Genomic DNA, 18,006 nt, shown 5'->3' with positions numbered 1-18,006 from the left:
TTTCACAAACTTGTGCCATATAATGATGAGATGATGGAGATGAAAGGTCAATACGCTGTTTTATACGCGTGGGTTTGTATACTTAATTCAGAAACTCAAATATGTAATGAATAACTTCACGCCCTGCTTAAAAGTTTAAATTCAAACATCTCAGAGAAGATATCTTTAACACTCCATCACTGCTATGACTGGAATTAAAGGGGCAGTCCACCAACTTTCCATATAGTTAGGGTATTCAAAAGAGAATGTTTGGAGTTGAAGAAGCTGGAATATCCTGACTTTGTTCTCTCTACAATGGGTGAAACTCCAGAAATACTAGACTCTTCTCTTCTCACAATGCATCCAAGAGCATCTTTTTTTACTTGAGCCTCCCTGTTGATGTCATTAGTGTCGAGTTATTTTCTCGGGACCCTACGACGCTCCGCCAGAAATGCAAAATATATATATATATTTTTTTACACCATTGTTTTCACATGCTGAGGATCGTTAACCCCTGTCCAGCAAACTGACCATGATGTGTCAAATCCTTAGATATTATTTTCCATCTATGGAGGATGTGCATTGGAGGCGAAGTTTGGGTGAGGCCATTTTGTTGCTCACTGAAAAACGAACGCATCATAAAAGACACTAGGGTCGGTTACAATTGTCAGCTGAAGTTCCCATTACTCTCCGACCTTCCCTGTGTGTCACAGCCTTTAATCTTTCCATTTAAATGGTTATAAAGTATAACAAAAAAGCTCAATTGTTGATGAAGACCACATGATATCACTCATCTCAGTGCTTTATGAGTAGCTTAGAATAAAGATTCAGAAACCACAAATAAAAAGGTCCCCCCACCACCCACCCACCACCCGCACCAGTGGAGGGAAGCAAGCATTCTGCCAGCATGGAGTCACCAGAGCAGTAAAACACTACACGGGTCGAGCATTCAGACGCAATTAGGTTGCCGTACACAAATTTAGTAGATCAGGGAAGCAATACCACATCAAGTTATCTCCCGGAGGGTTTTATCACAGCACCCTGATCGGGAGGATTTGGCCGTGACGGCGACTCTGTGCTTTAATTGTTTCAAGGCATGGTAGTGAGGCAGGCTTGTTAGCGGATTTATTGGTTTTTCGTGCCTTTGTGCTCTCAGTTCTACGCAGCGGGGACGTGTTGCATGCTGTCACCCCGTGTCTTTTTCTGTTTCCTCTTGCTCTCATCGTGACTAATAATATCATGATTTCTGAATCAGTTTCATAGAAATGTGACTCGTGTCACTCCTCTGTGATGCAGAAGAGATTGCTGGGTGACCCAGTGAAGTGACCCTACAAACCAAATTGTGAAAAGGTGATAAAGGTGGTTTTTAGAAATTGAATATGAGTAGCACCAACCCTTGTTCTGTTCAGTATACCCAGGAGTTTTATTTAATTCATCTTCATCACTGACATGTTTGCTGTCTATGACTCGTTTATTCTGTAAGTATTGTTTAAAGTATAGGTTTATGTAACTTTTGATGAACAGCTGCCACTTTGGCCACGTGACAGATTAAAATTTGACTGTGTAACATAAGTACAAGTAGAGAACAATATGTGCCATAGTGGAATATCTATTCTAACTTTGGATAACTTATGAGATGATGAGTCAAACTTTTACTGAGTAAAAACATGTGGCAAAAGTGAGTCCAATATTCTGAGAGGGCGAGTTAAGATTTAGAGTTATGTACTTTTTTAAATCTTTTTTCACATCTAACTTTTTTTTTTGCGACCTGTTTTCTTGCTGATATGGGTTTCCATTGGGACGATACTTTCATGTGATCCACAAATCAAAAATCAGAAATGTCTGTTTGTGTTCAAATTGGACGTCAGTGATGACAAATTATTGAACTGGTTTTAAGGCAGTGTGGTTTAAAGCAAATAGCTGGGGGACCATAAACCTCAGCAGGTTTTAATTAAGCGTTGTTACTTGCGAAACATATCAGGGATAATGGCTTTGGGGCCTCTTTATTTTTTTTTGTCAATTTGAATGACAAATGTGGGTCCCAGCAGGCAACATGCATTACATATTCATGCCATCGACCTATTACACATTATTCATAGTGAAAAAGGATATCATGTGCACACCCGTGCACATGCTGACACGTAATACACACAACTTCCATCTGGTCTGCAGTGCTCTGCCAAAGAGTTGGGTCTGCCGTCTTTGTGTCTCTCTCTCTCTCTCTCTCTCTCTCTCTCTCTCTCTCTCTCTCTCTCTCTCTCTCTCTCTCTCTCTCTCTCTCTCTCTCTCTCTCTCTCTCTCTCTCTCTCTCTCTCTCTCTCTCTCTCTCTCTCTCTCTCTCTCTCTCTCTCTCTCTCTCTCTCTCTCTCTCTCTCTCTCTCTCATGCACACGCGCGCGCGCGCGCGCGCACGCACACACACACACACACACACACACACACACACACACACACACACACACACACACACACACACACACACACACACACACACACACACACACACACACACACACACACACACACACACACACACACACACACACACACACACACACACACACACACACACACACACACACACACACACACACACACACAGACAGACAGACAGACAGACAAACCTTTAATTGTTTTCCATTCTTCACCGGAGAGTATGTTCCTGTTCAGTTACATTCGTTAGAAATGATGTGGGAAACATTTCAGTGCCGGTCTCAGATCAACTTGACTCCAGTGTCTAGAGACATTAAGACTTTATTTTTGTTGAACGCTCGCGCCAGGTTCATTCCATTGTTCCCTATTTTGAGCCTAAAGGTTTTTGTCTTGACATGATTTTTCTGTAGCCCTTGAAACTTTCATTATTTTTTATCTTGCACTGCCCACGCCCCCGCTCTCTCCGCTGCACGAAACACGAACCTGCTGAACATTTAATTCAATAATAAACTAAAACACTGCGTTTTCCCAGTAGTGCCGGTATTTTTGTCGATTTGCCGCGTCTGGTTCGATTGAAACTTTATTGTCCTGGGGGGAGAGACACGGCCGAGCAGCGTTTTCACAGTCTAGTGGCGATTGCCATGTAAACACATTATGTCCTGCTGTATTTGCTAATAAATAGTCTATGGCCTTGTGTAGTCACACTGTTAACTTTTAGTGTGGTATCACGGAACAGTGTGGAGCAGTGATTTACCACTACAGTGAAATATATATAGAAATATGTATAGTATCTATTAGGTGGCTTTTTTTGCCTTTTGTCAGCTCCTCTTTTAAAAGGGGTTTATGTTCACACAAGGCTTTAGGCCTAAACACAGTCAGTTAAAACAGGATTTTTTTTTTACATGGCCTTCTCCTCAGGCTCAAGATACAGTCTCTCACATGAACACAATGATTCAATTCAATTTGTATAGCGCCATATCACAACATACATTGTCTCAAGGCAATATTACAATATTACAGGGAAAACCCAACAAATCCCACAATGAGCAAATCACTTCATTTTCAAGGGATCTTCCCTGGTAATACATATCATATGCTTCGCCATGCAACTTGTACTGTGCAAACTTAGACTGTGTTATACATGGATGGACTCTTCAAGCCTTTTTCATATTATCAAAAAGGGACATTCAACACATTTAGGCTTTTGTGAGCTGCCGTTTTGAAGCTTCAAGTTCGGTATTGTGGCCAGCGCCATCTTGGTTTTTTGAAACCAGAAGTAATCATATTTGGAGGGGGTGGTATGAGGTGGGTACTAGCTGTCAATCACGCTGTATCCATGCTCCAATGTCTATTTTATTCTAAATGGGATCATCATTTTCAAAATTAACAGCATGCTGTATTGAAGAAGACTTGAAACTAGATATAGGGGCCATAAACTCCTCTGGAAAAAGTTTACTGACATAAAATAAGGTGAGAATTAGAGTCATTTTTTCATAGACTTCTGTAGAAACTGACTTGTATTTGTAGCGAGTGTAGTGCTGGTTGTTCGCCAGAATAGAGCTTTCAGGCCAATGGTTTTACTTTCTACACCCTGTGGCTAAAGTCTAGGCCTAAAACCCACTGCATACACAGTAATAGCCCTATACCAAAATGGACTAATGGACATATTCGAGGAATAGTGTAGCGTCTTGGGAAAAGATGCTGGTTTGCTTTCATGCCGAGAGTTAGAATCAATACCATTGTCGTGTCTACATGCTAAATGTGAAGATAACATCAGAAGCCTATTGGCACAGTTGAGCACAAAGACTGGAAACAGCAGGGAACGGGCTGCTTAAGTTTTGCAAGGGATTAGTTTTTTTAGTACAGATTAAACAAACACGCGCTTTTCGATGTGCTGGTGGGGAGATTCTGTTACCTTTGCACTGAGCCAGCCCGTTTCCTGTCTTCCTGCTTAACCAAGGCCGACCGGCTGGTGGCTTATAGCTTCATACTCCGCCTGCGGACGCGAGAGTATAGCGCTGATCTTCCTCATCCTCTGCAAGAATGAGAATGAATGAAAAGAAAAAAGTTGAATGGATTCAACAGATTTGTTAATACCCTCTTGGTCATAGACAACAGTCAGACCATTTCCTTCCCGTTAACTTCAAAGTTGTGCTGCATTGCTTGCATTCATGCTTGGTTGAAAACCGTCGTAACTGTGGTCTGATAACGTCTGTCACACTACATGCTATAGAGGGCTCCCATTGTGCCATGACGTTGGCCCATTTTATACTGTACAGTAATGACCTTCCATCTGTTTGGATGACCTCCCTTTATTGCCATGAACTATGGAAGATTGACCTCACTGTTGCCGAAATAGCAGACTGGGTGTCATGGTTACGTTCACCATGACCTGGGTCTCATACGGCACATCCCAAATGAAGCAGAAGGTACAGTGAAAGGATTTATGACGGGAGGTCAGAAATAATTACAACATATACAGTCATCTGAAGAAAGCTTGTGGCTATTTTGTCAAATCCCTCGTCTTCGCTCTCTGGGTTTCCTTCTCGTTTTGGGGCTCTCTCTACCTTTCGCTCCCTCGGCACACGGGCCAGCGAGACTGCGACGGCACACTGTGCAGTATATTAATCGACAGAAGTTATGTTTGTCACACCCTCTCTCTCTCTCCGTGTCTCCCAGAGAAGGGAGTTCACGCCAAGTTCATGTTTCTTGGAAAGTTTTGGACGGAGCCGACGAGAATAAGCAAAGCGGAGGAGAGCGCGGCGGAGCGGAGGTTAGTCAATTACAAGGCTCAACACTAGTAACTAACTTCTAACAAGCAAATTCTTGGCCCCGTGTGTGTGTGTGTGTGTGTGTGTGTGTGTGTGTGTGTGTGTGTGTGTGTGTGTGTGTGTGTGTGTGTGTGTGTGTGTGTGTGTGTGTGTGTGTGTGTGAGCGCGTGAGACACAGGGCAGAGGAGAAAAGCGGTGTGGCTGCACGGCGCTGTCAATACGATTGGGTGTTTGGACGTCTTTGCATGCAGGCACACATGTTTTGCGAGCGATTTTGTGTGAAATGTGGGGAGCAGCCGGCGCGGGACAAACAGTGCACAGGAAGGGACAGATGTGCAATTACACCGCAGGGAGCCGGGACAAATGACAGGGCTGCCCCTCGAACAATCAGTACACAAGATCGATGGCCTCCATGATTGAAGTGTTGGTTTGAAAAAGAGAAAGTTAAGAACAGACTGTTCTCGTATGAAAGCCTTTTTTTGCCCTTCTCTTTTTTTCCCCCGCTGCTTCCTCCGAGTCTTGACTGTGACCGAGGCAACAATATGCCATTGTATGGCCTTCTCTTACGGCACTAGTGGGACATCATTTCAGAGCGGCACGCTCGCTGTGACTAACGCTGCATTATTCTCCGGCGCGCTGTGTCACCCATCGCCTCATCCCGTTTCATCTCGGTAATCTCCACAAACACACACCCGCCCGCGCTGTGCCGCGGAGCAGGAGGCCGCTGCACCTTCCGATGCCAGCAACACATGGAGGTTATTAGGACGGTCACAGAGTTGCCTCGCAGCGCAACGCGTTTGTATCTGTGTCGCAATTCCCCATGCCGAGACTGCGGTGTGGTTCTAATCAATTAACCCATCTTCGCGGGGGGGGGGGGGATTGGAAATGTCCCGGGGCTGTGAGAACTGGCTTTATTTTGGATGATCCTAATGATGCACATGCAGAGAGCACATGCCGGGGGGGGGGGGGACTTCGCTGAGGATCCTTTAACAAAACAGTGGGATGCTAAGCTTCCCTTTTTTTCCCTCTCTCTCTCTCTCTCTCTCTCTGTCTGTCTCTCTGGCGATTGGAAAAGAAAACATTGCCTGGGTTGTATTTTTTGGGAAAGGGAGAAAGTGAAAGTTGCGCTCCATAGGCCCAGTTCAACCGGAGTTTCTGCTGTGACCGTTCATTTCCAAAAACGGCTCGACTGGGTGTTTAAAACGGGGACAGTTATGCATTTCTCAGAATTTTGCTTCAGTCTTCATGAAGGGGATTTTTTTTGTTGTTTTTATTAAAAAAAAAAAAAAAAAAAAAAAAAAAAAAAAAAAAGGGCCAAAAGGAATGAAATAGAAAAAAAAGAAGACACTTTTTTTTATCAATGCTGTCAATCAAACACCACACTGGAAAACACACAGTTCCATTGTTGTGAATTCTGTGCCAACGACAGCCTCTTTTTTCTCTTGCCTCGTGTAATTCGGTCGGGGTTCAGTGTTCGGCCCAACAACACTTTTATGAGGCGCCCTACGACGTGCATACCGTGTGGTGACGTGCGGTACGGTGCCCTGGCTTCGAGCCCAGCCCATGACCTTTGCAGAACCTCAGCCCTCCTGCACTTTCTTTCCCTCCCACACTTCCCTTTGCCACGCACGGCCGCATAATGGCTAAAAGGGGACGCGTTCGTAGGGCTAGAACCACTGGCTCTCTCGCAAAAAGAAAACAATCAAAACACCATTGCGTCGACTCGACACGCTGCCGCTAGCTGCCTCACCCCCCCCCCCGGTATTTCACCAGCAACCGAATAGCACGCGAAAATCTAAATATTGAAATCCGTTACATCCGGGCGGTTTTCGGAAGCGCGGACCCAAGTGCAAAATGAACCATTTTAATCAAAGAGAACCAGAGGAGACTTACGGTCTTTCGGGTAACAGCGGGGGAAACACCGAACAAAACAAATCCACGACGAGGAGAAGGAGAAGAAGAAAAAGAAAAAGACCAGGAAATGCGGCACAGGAGACACGAGACCCTAGCCAGCTGACCGGACCGAGACGAAGAGACGCACAGAGACGCACACAGACACAAGAGGGCAACAGGTAACGAGACACAGGTGAGACTCATCGGGAACAGGTGTGGACAATCACACAAGCAAGAACAGGAAGTGCAGGGACACGAGGACATGGACGTCAGAATAAAACAGGAAACGGCAGCAGCAGCAGCAGCAGCAGCAGCAACAACAACAACAACAACAACAACTCCAGAAGCAAGAAACAAGGATTAAACAAAAGTAAATCCACTGAGGCGGGCCTGCACGGTGATGTAGTAGTGAGAGCTGTCGACTCGAAGCAAGAAGGTTCTGGGTTCGAATCCCGGTTCAGACCAACCAGGAGCTTTTCTGTGTGGAGATTGCGCGTTCGCTCCCCGTGTACGCCTGGGTTCTCTCCGGGTTCTCCGGCTTCCTCCCACAGTCCAAAGACACGCAGAATTGGGTCAGGTTCATTGGAGACTCTAAATTGACTGTAGGTGCGAACGTGAAAGTGAATGGTTGTTCTCCTCTGTGTGTCGCCCCCTACCCGTCCAGGGTGTGCCCAGCCTATTGCCCTATGTCAGCTGGGATTGGCTCCAGCCTCCAGCAGGTAGGTGGCAGATGGATGGAAATCAACTAAGGCAAAGGCAGATACGATCTTCACAGAGATACACAAGGAATGGAAATCAAATTAATAAATCAAAGTTCACTAGAAACTAGAGTCTTAATAGTTCATGGGGAAGAATCATGACAGAAATCCGCATTGACTTGTGTAAGGAATGTTTTTTTCTTTCTTAATCTGACACAAAGAGGCTGTCTCAGTAAGAGTCTTTGGCGAAGCAGGAGCATGGAAACTATATATATGACTTAACACATTTACTCAATCTTTTGGTCTAGAGGAAGTGAAAGTGCTTGTTTCCCTTGCCGCCTCACTTTCCCCCGAGTATCTTTAAATAAGAATCATTAGGTCACAACATGCTTGCATGCCATTGTTGTCTGAAAAATGTTTGTGTGTGTATGTGTGTGTGTGTGTGTGTGTGTGTGTAATTCAACTTAGGAAGCATGCAATGCAAGTTAGCAGGCGCAGCCGATAGCTTCAGAGCAAAATTACCATATGAAGAACAGTTGTATAATTATATGGGGCACTTACCAAAAAATGGCAATAACAATCTCTCTCTCTCTGTCTAACACATATGAAAAGAGCAATGCTGACATGCTCTTGCACACACACACACACACACACATACACATACACAAATGTTTGCATTGGCAGAAAAACTGATGTGATTGAAACCACATCAAAAAAGGGCAACTTTACTTAGAATATCTTCAAGGGCAAGTCATGTGTTTCTGACATAATTCATTATTTACATTATTTCATATACTATTTACTTGATATTATTATTAAAGTAATAATAATTATGATGAAAACAATAATATTAAAAACAATAATAAACTGTATAGGCCTATTTGTAGAGCACAATTCATGCATAAAATGAAAAAAGAAAATGCGTAAAAACAGGGAAACATAAAAACAGTTAAAACATTTTTGGTATCAATAAAAATAAAAAAATGAATCTAAATAGCAGGTTAAGACAAGATTAGCCAGGGTAAAACAGACATCAGTTACAATAAATAAAAACGGTGGATTAATAATTTGCTAATGCATTTTTGTTTTGATAATTTCAGTCACACTTAATACACATTCTTTGATGTATAATATTCAGTTTTGTTCATTGTAATCACAATCAGTCCTCTGTGCAGTCTGACCATATAGTTACAACTCCATCCTACCAGACATGGCAATCAACTTTCTGCTCCAAGGGCGCCATCTAGTGTTCGAGCACCGACATGAATAGGAAGCTCTCAATCCAATGTGTGTCTTGTAAACATTGTTCACACAGATCACTGACTAAACCGAGATAACTTTAACTTAAACTGTGTAGACCTGATCTATTAGTGCCATAGTTATGTACTTATATCAGCACTATGTCAGTGTACTGCTGTACTTAAACACAGTAGCGGTCACTTGTAGCTGAGGTGGAGCACTGAGGGGTTGAGTGCTGGGACATTATTTGCACACTCATCGTCCTCAATACAGAAACATGCAAATTGGAAAAAAATAAAGATGCTTTATAAACCAAATCACAAGTCGCCAGTGCACATGTGAATGCACTTTAGCACGCTGGTTGCCTGCTTCCCATCACGGCGTTGCATGACTCTTGTTGCACAAACGGCCCTGTTTATTGTCTCTGTCCTCAAGAGAAAAGAAACCTGCCCCGTCCTCGCACAGGAACAGATACCGAGCCAAAGCAGCCACGGTGGACAGCAGGCCCCGTCTGTCTCCCACCAACACCTCTCTCTCCGCAGCCATGTTTTCACAACCCGAGATAACAGAGAAGGAGAGGGTGGGGCCGGGGGGTGGCTGGAGGGAGAGACAGTTACGGTCAGGAGTTTGATAAATGACAAAAAATCACAACGTGTGTGTGTGTGTGTGGGTGTGGGTGGGTGGCGGGGTCATCTTAATGTCGACAATGTGGGCCAGCGAGTGTTTCTCCAGGCAGCAAGTCGCGATGACGACAGGTTCCTCCAGCAAAGCGCTCGTATTTTCTCACACAGTATATTTCTCAAGGTAGGGCCATTTTTGCCAGAAACACATTTCGTAACGAATCAACTCCAGTTGGGCCTTCATCCGCACCGCCATCCATCCCGCTCGGCCCCTCGGCTCACCTCGTGATCAGGAGCGAACCTTGTGCCACATTGAGTCTAGCAATGTCCGTCAACTCCGGTAACTCCTGACGGGTCTCGCCGCACTGTACGCGGAGGCTCCCTCGGCAAAGCTGCTCCTAAAAGGCATGGGGTGCAGTGGTGTGCGCAAAATGGACTATTAAATCTCCCAGCATTAGCGGCCTAGTTGGGTGGGCTGTGTGGAACTCATGGCAGCAGCTGAGCCATCACCTCCAGGGCCTGCATTAACTCATAAAGATCACTGTCTCTTCCAAACACCCCTCGGAGCCAGAGCCAGAGCCAGAGCCGAGGCCGCGTGCGCGTGTTCACATTCGCCATGCTGAGGCCGTGCGCGTGTCTTGAACGCATGATAAATTACACTTTTAGTGCACAATTCGTCTGTAAAAAGTAGGATTGCCTCATTTCACGGCCTGTATTAAACAAGTTTCTCTCCGTCTGTCCCCCCCCCGCTCCTATAATTACAGTCAATGGTATATCAGATGAAACCCCACACAGAGCCGATCCTCGAGATGTGCCCTTTGTGTAAGCAACATCTCACTGCTAGATTGATAGAGGATTGGAGGAGAGTTCACACAAATGGAAAGGCATTATAGTGTCGGGTTACCTCCGAGTTTTCTCTCTGTCTCTTCCCCTCTCTCTCTCTTGTTATCTTCCTCCCAACCTTCCCCTTTTTTCTCCATTTGTTAATTTCCCCTCCCTTGTCGCTCATTTCCCTCTACTGGCCCACTCGCTTCTCAGTTTCACACAATCCCGTGGTTTTTTTCACCGCCTGTTGTATTTCTGCATGTGAACATGAACACACACATGCTGTAAAAGCACGGCAAACGGAGCAGGGGACCACCAAGACTCCCCTGTGGGAGATAAGAAGTGGCAGCACTCTGTTTATCCGACTGATCTACGGAAATGACTGTCTGCAGCGTAACGCGGCAGAGGCATTTACAGTGGCAACCCTTCATTAATGCTTTGTGTGAGGCTGGGTTTCGTATGTGTGTGTGTGTGTGTGTGTGTGTGTGTGTGAGCACGTTACAGTCAACGTAGGTGGAGACACAGCTCCTCTCTAATGGGGACAACGTTGCATTCCTCAGGCACTATTTCTCTCTCGGAGGGACACATGGAAAAATACACCCGTTCTAACCTGGCCGCGCACTCCGACAGACACACACACACACACACACACACACACTCACTGACTGACAAAGACAGACACATGCTGCCACATGCACACAGATGTCGACAGGACGATCTATTTATACCAGTGCTACAATAAATCTATCTGCTAACTTGTCTATTTTCTCTGGCGTTGCCCATGCAGCACTGAATACCTGCACCGCTTAAAGACTGAGGAAGAGGAGAGGAGAGGAGAGGAGAGGAAAGGAGAGGAGAGGCTGGGGGAGACAGCGCGAGGCGAGTGCCCCATGGCATTTTTTCGTCCCATTCGGCCTTCCCGACCAACTGCTGGCCTGACTGCTACACACCGCACCGTGCAACGAATTCCTGGAAAATAAGAACTTGTGTCAACTTGTGCAGCTCAAACTGCTACAGCCCCCCCCCACCTCACCTGCTTTCTACAGCATAAATACCTCAAAACAACACCTCTCTTGAGTGACAAAACAGTATCAAAAGAATCTAATCAACGCAGAGAAGTGCAGAAATAATCCAGCCCAACGAAGTACGCAAGACTCACACAAACTTCTGGAACAACTCCAGCAGAAAAAAGTGATAAAGCATATTGTTGAATTGGACTGTAAACGTCGTATAGAGCATACAGCATATCTTCTCGCTGCCCCTCCTCGCAGGTTATTCGATGATGAGATATCAAATATATATATACGTATAAAATAACAGACACATTCACTGTAGGGCTCGTACGGAGGTGTAGAGGTTAACACTGACACCTTACGTTTAAGGAGGTTCTTGGTTCGCATCCCGCGTTCCAACCAACCAGGGCCTCTCTGTGTGGAGTTCACATGTCCTCCCCGTATACGCGTGGGTTTTCTCCGGCTTACCTCTCAAAGTCCGACGACATGCAGCCTAGGTCAATCGGAGATTCTAAATCGATGTGAGAGTGAATGGTTGCTTGTCTCTGCAGCTGGTGTGGATTAGCGGGACACACCGCTGACTTTGGTGCAGAAGGTCGGGGTTCGATTCCAGGTCATCCCAGTGTGGGCCCTTAGGCAAGGCCCTTGATGCTACCTGCCTGATTGTAAGTCAGTTTGGACAAAAGTGTCAGCAATATGAAAGGAATATAATGTCTCTCTAAGTTGGGCCTGTCTCTCGCCCAATGTGAATCTTGATTCTTAAAATCCAGATGTTTTTGCACATGCTAACATGAGATTTAACAAAAACATTGAATTTTTTTTTCTCAATGCGTGTCAAAAAAAGAAGTCACTTTCAACATTTATGTTTTAATGAAATGCAGTGTAACATCCAGATATGAAATGATTTTTTGCAGAATACAATGGAGAGCGGAAAGAAATCTACAGCAAGACAAGACAAACTCTGTTTAAATATACGACGATGGACGCGTTCTGTGATATCTGTTCTACAAAATGTGTTGAATATATAACTATCATTGACTTTTATCAAACTGTCAATATTTGCAACATTGGGTTTTTTGCCCACCAAATCTAGTTATAATAATAATAATAATAATGATAAGAATCTAACACAGGCACATATTGGAATTGTTTTAGGATCACTTGACAGATCAGAAATATATTTATTGTTCTAACAGAACATACATTTTCTCACATCACTAATCATAACGACTGGTATATTTGATGATATTGCTGTGTTGTTCAACTGTATATGCTGACAGCAAAATCTGAAACCATGAAAACTTTTTCATACAAATGTATGTGGGACTTTGTGTCTGTGTCACAGATAATATGACTATAGTCGATAAATGTTCAGATACTGTTACAGTAACAGTAACAAAGTGGTAAGTGATAAAGGTGGTCTTTTAATTTTGGCCCTGCAAACACCTAACAAGGTAACTTTGGGAACGTCAGGTAGATCATGTCGCACAACCGACTGTAAGACCAAAATGAGAAGATTCTATACGATCACGCAAATTGAATGCAAGCAATTCAGTACTATGGTTCGGTATAGTTCTCCGTACATTGTCTGGTAATGAAACTTTAGCGTAGATGAGATGACATGATAGTTTGTACGGGGGACACACTTCCCCTGAAAACGGAACGACAAACAGAACATCTTGTCTGCCTCACGGAGAGACAGAGAGTCAAAGAGCTGTGTGCTTTTAATAACCAACATAATGCAGTTTAACGTCAGACAAGCAACTCAAAGATATATATATATATATATATATATATATAAAAAGCTACTGTCCACTGAAGGATACGGTGACAACTGGCCAACCTGCACAAACGCATTGGTAGATGGACTGCACTTGTATCGCACTTATCTAGTCTATTAATCACTCAAAGTGCTTTACAACGAATGTCTCATTCAGCCATTCACACACTTTCACACACACACACACACACACACACACACACACTTCTGCACGCTCAACGCAATCAAAACGGGAGCCTTCCAACTGCTAGACGACCACTCTACCTCTCTCTCTCTCTCTCTCTCTCTCACACACACACACACACACACACACACACACACACACACACACACACACACACACACACACACACACACACACACACACACACACACACACACACACACACACACACACACACACACACACACACACACACACACACACACACACACACACACACACACACACACACAGACCGAATGAAAGCCAAATTCCAAAGTGCATTATTACATTAGCCCTGTATATCGCAGCAGATTAAACAAAATACATCAAAAACATTATCTTGATACCAAACAATGTCATGTCAACAACGGTTTCTCTTTCGGCTAACAAGACGCAGCCGGGCCCCCAAAAAAGGTTTTTTCATTGCCAATCTGTGGAGGAAGTCCACGGTAGCCATCGCATCCAAAGTGCTTCTGGGCGAGATGGAGGGTGAGTAGTCTTGTCATCGTATCTATATATAAATAACAGTCTTTGCTGACAGGCCAAGTCCACACCTGCAAAACGTGGCGCTGACATTACTCTTCAAATATGATAATGTGATACCATTTCCCTTTTTTTGGTAATTTTTTTTTTTTTATGATGGAGCAGAAACAAGTCAAGACCGACATGTTTTGTCTTTGTTCTACTCCAGTTAGGCTACAGTCAATTCCAACAGTATTCAACATTTTGGAATGATGAATCGTGAAGATGTTCCGTTTCTCGGTGATTCAAGAATTAAATACACAACTACATTGTTACACTTTTTGTTAACATAATTTTCAAAACTGTATCGTCCATCATTTGTCATAAGGCAGATAGACATCAGTCTCTGAAGGACTGTTAATACCTCATCGTACAAAAAAAATTACCGAAGAGACTCAAAAGATTTCATTGTCTTCACTGTAGCAAGGTCGTACAATAAAGCGAAATGAATAATTAACAAATCAGGCGGATCAATACATGCTGGTGCCTAAAACTCGGAGATCCTCTGTTGCGGAACTGACGGAGGCACGAGGAGACACAAAGAAACTCCTGTACCATGTCCTGATCCTCCAAGCATACGGGTCCTCCTCTTGGTTTGATGGAAAACACACATTTTCACATTCTTTGGTCCTTTTTTCATAAACAGGAAATAGAAAATATGTAGTTCAGAAGAGAAACATTTCTCGATTTTACTTTACTTTTAAGTCCCTCTTTCCTGTTGAACCTTTGGGCCACAATCTCATGTCTTTCTCAAAGTCAAACACCAACTGTAATGAAACCTTGAGGGGGGGGGGGCGCTGTCTGAAGGATGCCCAATAAAGTCCAAACGCTTTCCTTCTTCCACACTAGTCAAACTAAAGCAAAACACCTTAAAAAAGAAAAGTAACAGAAGTCATTATAATCAACCACCGACGCAAAGAGGGACTCTCAGTTCATCAGTGACAGAGACTGAGCTCTTTCCGGACCAGGCACTTCTTGCACTGGACCACACAGCACCAGTGGAAACGACACAGGCAGTTCTCCTCGAACACCACCGTCTCCTCCCGGTAGCCGCGCTCGCAGCACAGCAGGTCGCAGCCGCTGATGTCCATGGCTGTGCTGTTGCACATGCGTCCCCGCGTGCCCAGCGAGCCCGTTTTGCGATTTGCCAGGCAGAAGTCGGGCGACTCGTCCGAGTAGATCAGGTCCTGCTTGTCGGGCGGCTTTATGTTCTGGCCGACGGGGATCAGGGTCTTGCCGTCGTTGCCGCCCATCACCTTGGAGGCGCCGTTGAAGCGCTCCAGCAGGCGGTCGCCCACCTCGCGGAAATGGGGCATCTTCTTCCAGCACGTGCGCAAGGTGCACGAGCCCGACAGCCCGTGGCATTTGCACTCTGTCCGCATGTAGAGCTTCACTGCCTGGGAGGGGAGAGGGTGGGGTTTTTTGTGGGTTTTGCGCGGTGGGGGAGAGGAGAGAGGTGAAGGAGGGCAAACAGGTTAAAAAAAAGAGAGAGAGAGAGAGAGAGAAAAAAGAGAGTTGATCAAACAGGGAAAAAAGGGGCAGTGACATTTTTAACCTCGTTCCCTCAAGTGAAGCAGAACTGCCTCTGACAAATGACGAGCTCTCTGAAGAAGTAATTTATTATTGTGTTTTCATGATATATCGCAGACAAAAGCCACCGGATAATGCGTGCGCGCGCACACGCGCACACACACTCACTCAAACACACACACACACACACACACACACACACACACACACACACACACACACACACACACACACACACACACACACACACACACACACACACACACACACACACACACACACACACACACACACACACACACACACACACACACACACACACTGACAGATAGGTAAGATAAAAGCAGACGCTATTCAGAAGGAATTTAACTCCACAACCCCCCACCCCACCCCCCAACCCCCCTCTCCCTCCACGTTGCCTCTGGCCTTCCTACATCTAACAAGCCTTGACAACAGATCAGTCACTTATACTGCACATAATTAACCCATCACACACGCACACACACACACAAACACGCGCACACATTTGCAAAGTGTGTATACAAGTAGATATGCATGCATGGACTCTATCCCAGAAACCCTCCTCTTCTCTCTCCTCTCTTCCTCTCTACCTGCCTTTGACCCCGACTAAAGTGAACTTTGTGTTTCGCTCGTACGTGTGTCAACATCTCTGCAGATGGCTGGAGCGAACTGAGATCAACTGTGATCTTGGCGCTGCGCGATAAATTTTCGGAGCTACACGATAATTAACTGATCCGAGGAGTTTGCTACTTTATCCCCGGTCCCCTTCGGTAGCGCGTTGACTTGCCACGGCCATAATTCACCCGGCGTCCGCATGAGCAACAAAGAGGAACTTTAAACTTGAACAGGGGGGCTGCGGAGATGTCAGAAGCTCCCTGCCTCGGAGGCTCGAGAGCGAAATATGTGGCACGTTCTTGTTTTTGTGTTTCAGAAACCCGAGTCTTGTCAGAATATCGGCTTTCGGCACAACACAAATATGGCCGGGAGCGATCGTCTTCTCTCTTCTGCGCGTCCTCGGAATGAAGGATGTTCCACAGGACGAGCAGCTCCTCCGGTGCTAAGACGTTAAGAGTGTAGTGAAAACACCAGTCCACAGTAGGAGCACCAGTATTGTTGTTGTTGTTATTGTTTGTAAGAAGTGAAATTAACACTCGGTTTGTTCTTAATTCTATCCTAAAATGCAAGAAACTACATAACGCTTGACATTCATCCTCAAACATTGTCTTACCAGCCGCCCGGCCTCATTGTTGTGCAAGTCAATGAGCGTCCTGATGTCGCTCTTGCCTCGCCTCCTCTTGGCATCCATAAACTGTTTTGACTTTTCATAACCGAACTCCACATCGTCTCCGCAGCCCCCCCACTCCCACTTGACCCCGTCCCCAGAGGAGGAGGAGGAGGAGGAGGAGGAGGACGAAGGCGGCCTTGGCGGCGCTCTGTTCCTGGTGGCCTCGCAGCCGCACTGCAGGAGGTCTCCCATGCTGCAGGCCTGGGTCACAGCGTGAGTCACCCCCGCTGCCGTTATGGCATAAACAAATGCCGTCTCCCGAATATCTGCCGTGAGAGAGACGAGGAAAAACAAGGGTTTGGTCTTTAGAAAAACAGCTTTATTTAAGTTGTATACCGATGACACACAGACAGAGACGGATCTCTGTGATGGCAGTAATTGCCAAAATTCAAAACAGAGCACTGGCACTTGCTTTCAATCCTCAAATGATTTGAACGTTTTGGAGTAAAAACTTAAGCTCTCAACGTCTTCATTATGAAACGGTGACAGCACATCATGAGAAATACAAACACATCACATCCAGACAGCTGTGGATTTCTGTCACTGACACGTGGAGGTCTGTGTCTCATTGCCATGTCCTCCACAATCAACCGAAGGATAACGACTATAGGGAAAAAGAGAGAGAGAGCTCTACAAGCGCAAGAAGCTGGTTTCCATCCACCCATTCATTCATTCATCCGGGGATCTGTCCCTGCATCCAGCCAGTCAATATCTCCGCTACATGGAACAGGATAAAAGCACCTCTGCCTCAGTCCTGGTCCATTACGGCAATCTCAAAACCGTCGCTGGATTTGTAGTGCTGAGAGGGTGGCTACATGTCTCTCTCTCGTGAACATACACTCGTACACACCACAGCTGCTGGTTTATTTCGGGGCGCCGAGCTTAACACTCCTGGCTGAAGGGGCATCCTGCCACAACTGCAAATTGGTCGTCCGTCCTCGCCGCTGGCTTCGGCTTCGCTCTCAGCCCACGACTCGACGCGTCTCCGTTCTCGCTCTCGCGACAAGGTAAGAGCAGCTACGGGAAGACTCGGAGAGACCCGATCGGCTGGAAACAAGAGGATGCCCAGGAGCAGCTCGTTCATTCTCTTTCCCATTTTTACGTTCACACTTGACGGTGAACTGCGATGCCACTAGAATATTGACAGGGGCATTTGGATGAATCTCTGCTGCTGTCGTTACAGCCGAAACACT

General features: G+C 45.4%; 1 protein-coding gene across 2 annotated transcripts in view; it reads right to left on the bottom strand.

The window, feature by feature from the left end:
* Window positions 1-12,321: 12,321 nt before the first annotated feature.
* The window catches only part of wnt6b (wingless-type MMTV integration site family, member 6b), a 32,936-nt gene continuing 27,251 nt past the window's right edge, over window positions 12,322-18,006 (bottom strand). For both annotated transcript variants that reach the window (XM_047337207.1, XM_035604600.2), the window contains 2 exons: window positions 16,757-17,079; window positions 12,322-15,374 (listed from right to left, as the gene is read on the bottom strand). In XM_047337207.1, the coding sequence (XP_047193163.1) occupies window positions 14,913-15,374; window positions 16,757-17,079 (785 nt within the window). In that variant the 3' untranslated portion in view covers window positions 12,322-14,912. The remainder of the gene's footprint in view (window positions 15,375-16,756; window positions 17,080-18,006) is intronic.

This window comes from Scophthalmus maximus, chromosome 14, assembly GCF_022379125.1.
Source record: "Scophthalmus maximus strain ysfricsl-2021 chromosome 14, ASM2237912v1, whole genome shotgun sequence".
Classification (NCBI taxonomy): domain Eukaryota; kingdom Metazoa; phylum Chordata; class Actinopteri; order Pleuronectiformes; family Scophthalmidae; genus Scophthalmus; species Scophthalmus maximus.
The sequence above is the reverse complement of the archived record's forward strand: the minus strand, read 5'-3'. Positions and strand labels throughout refer to the sequence as shown.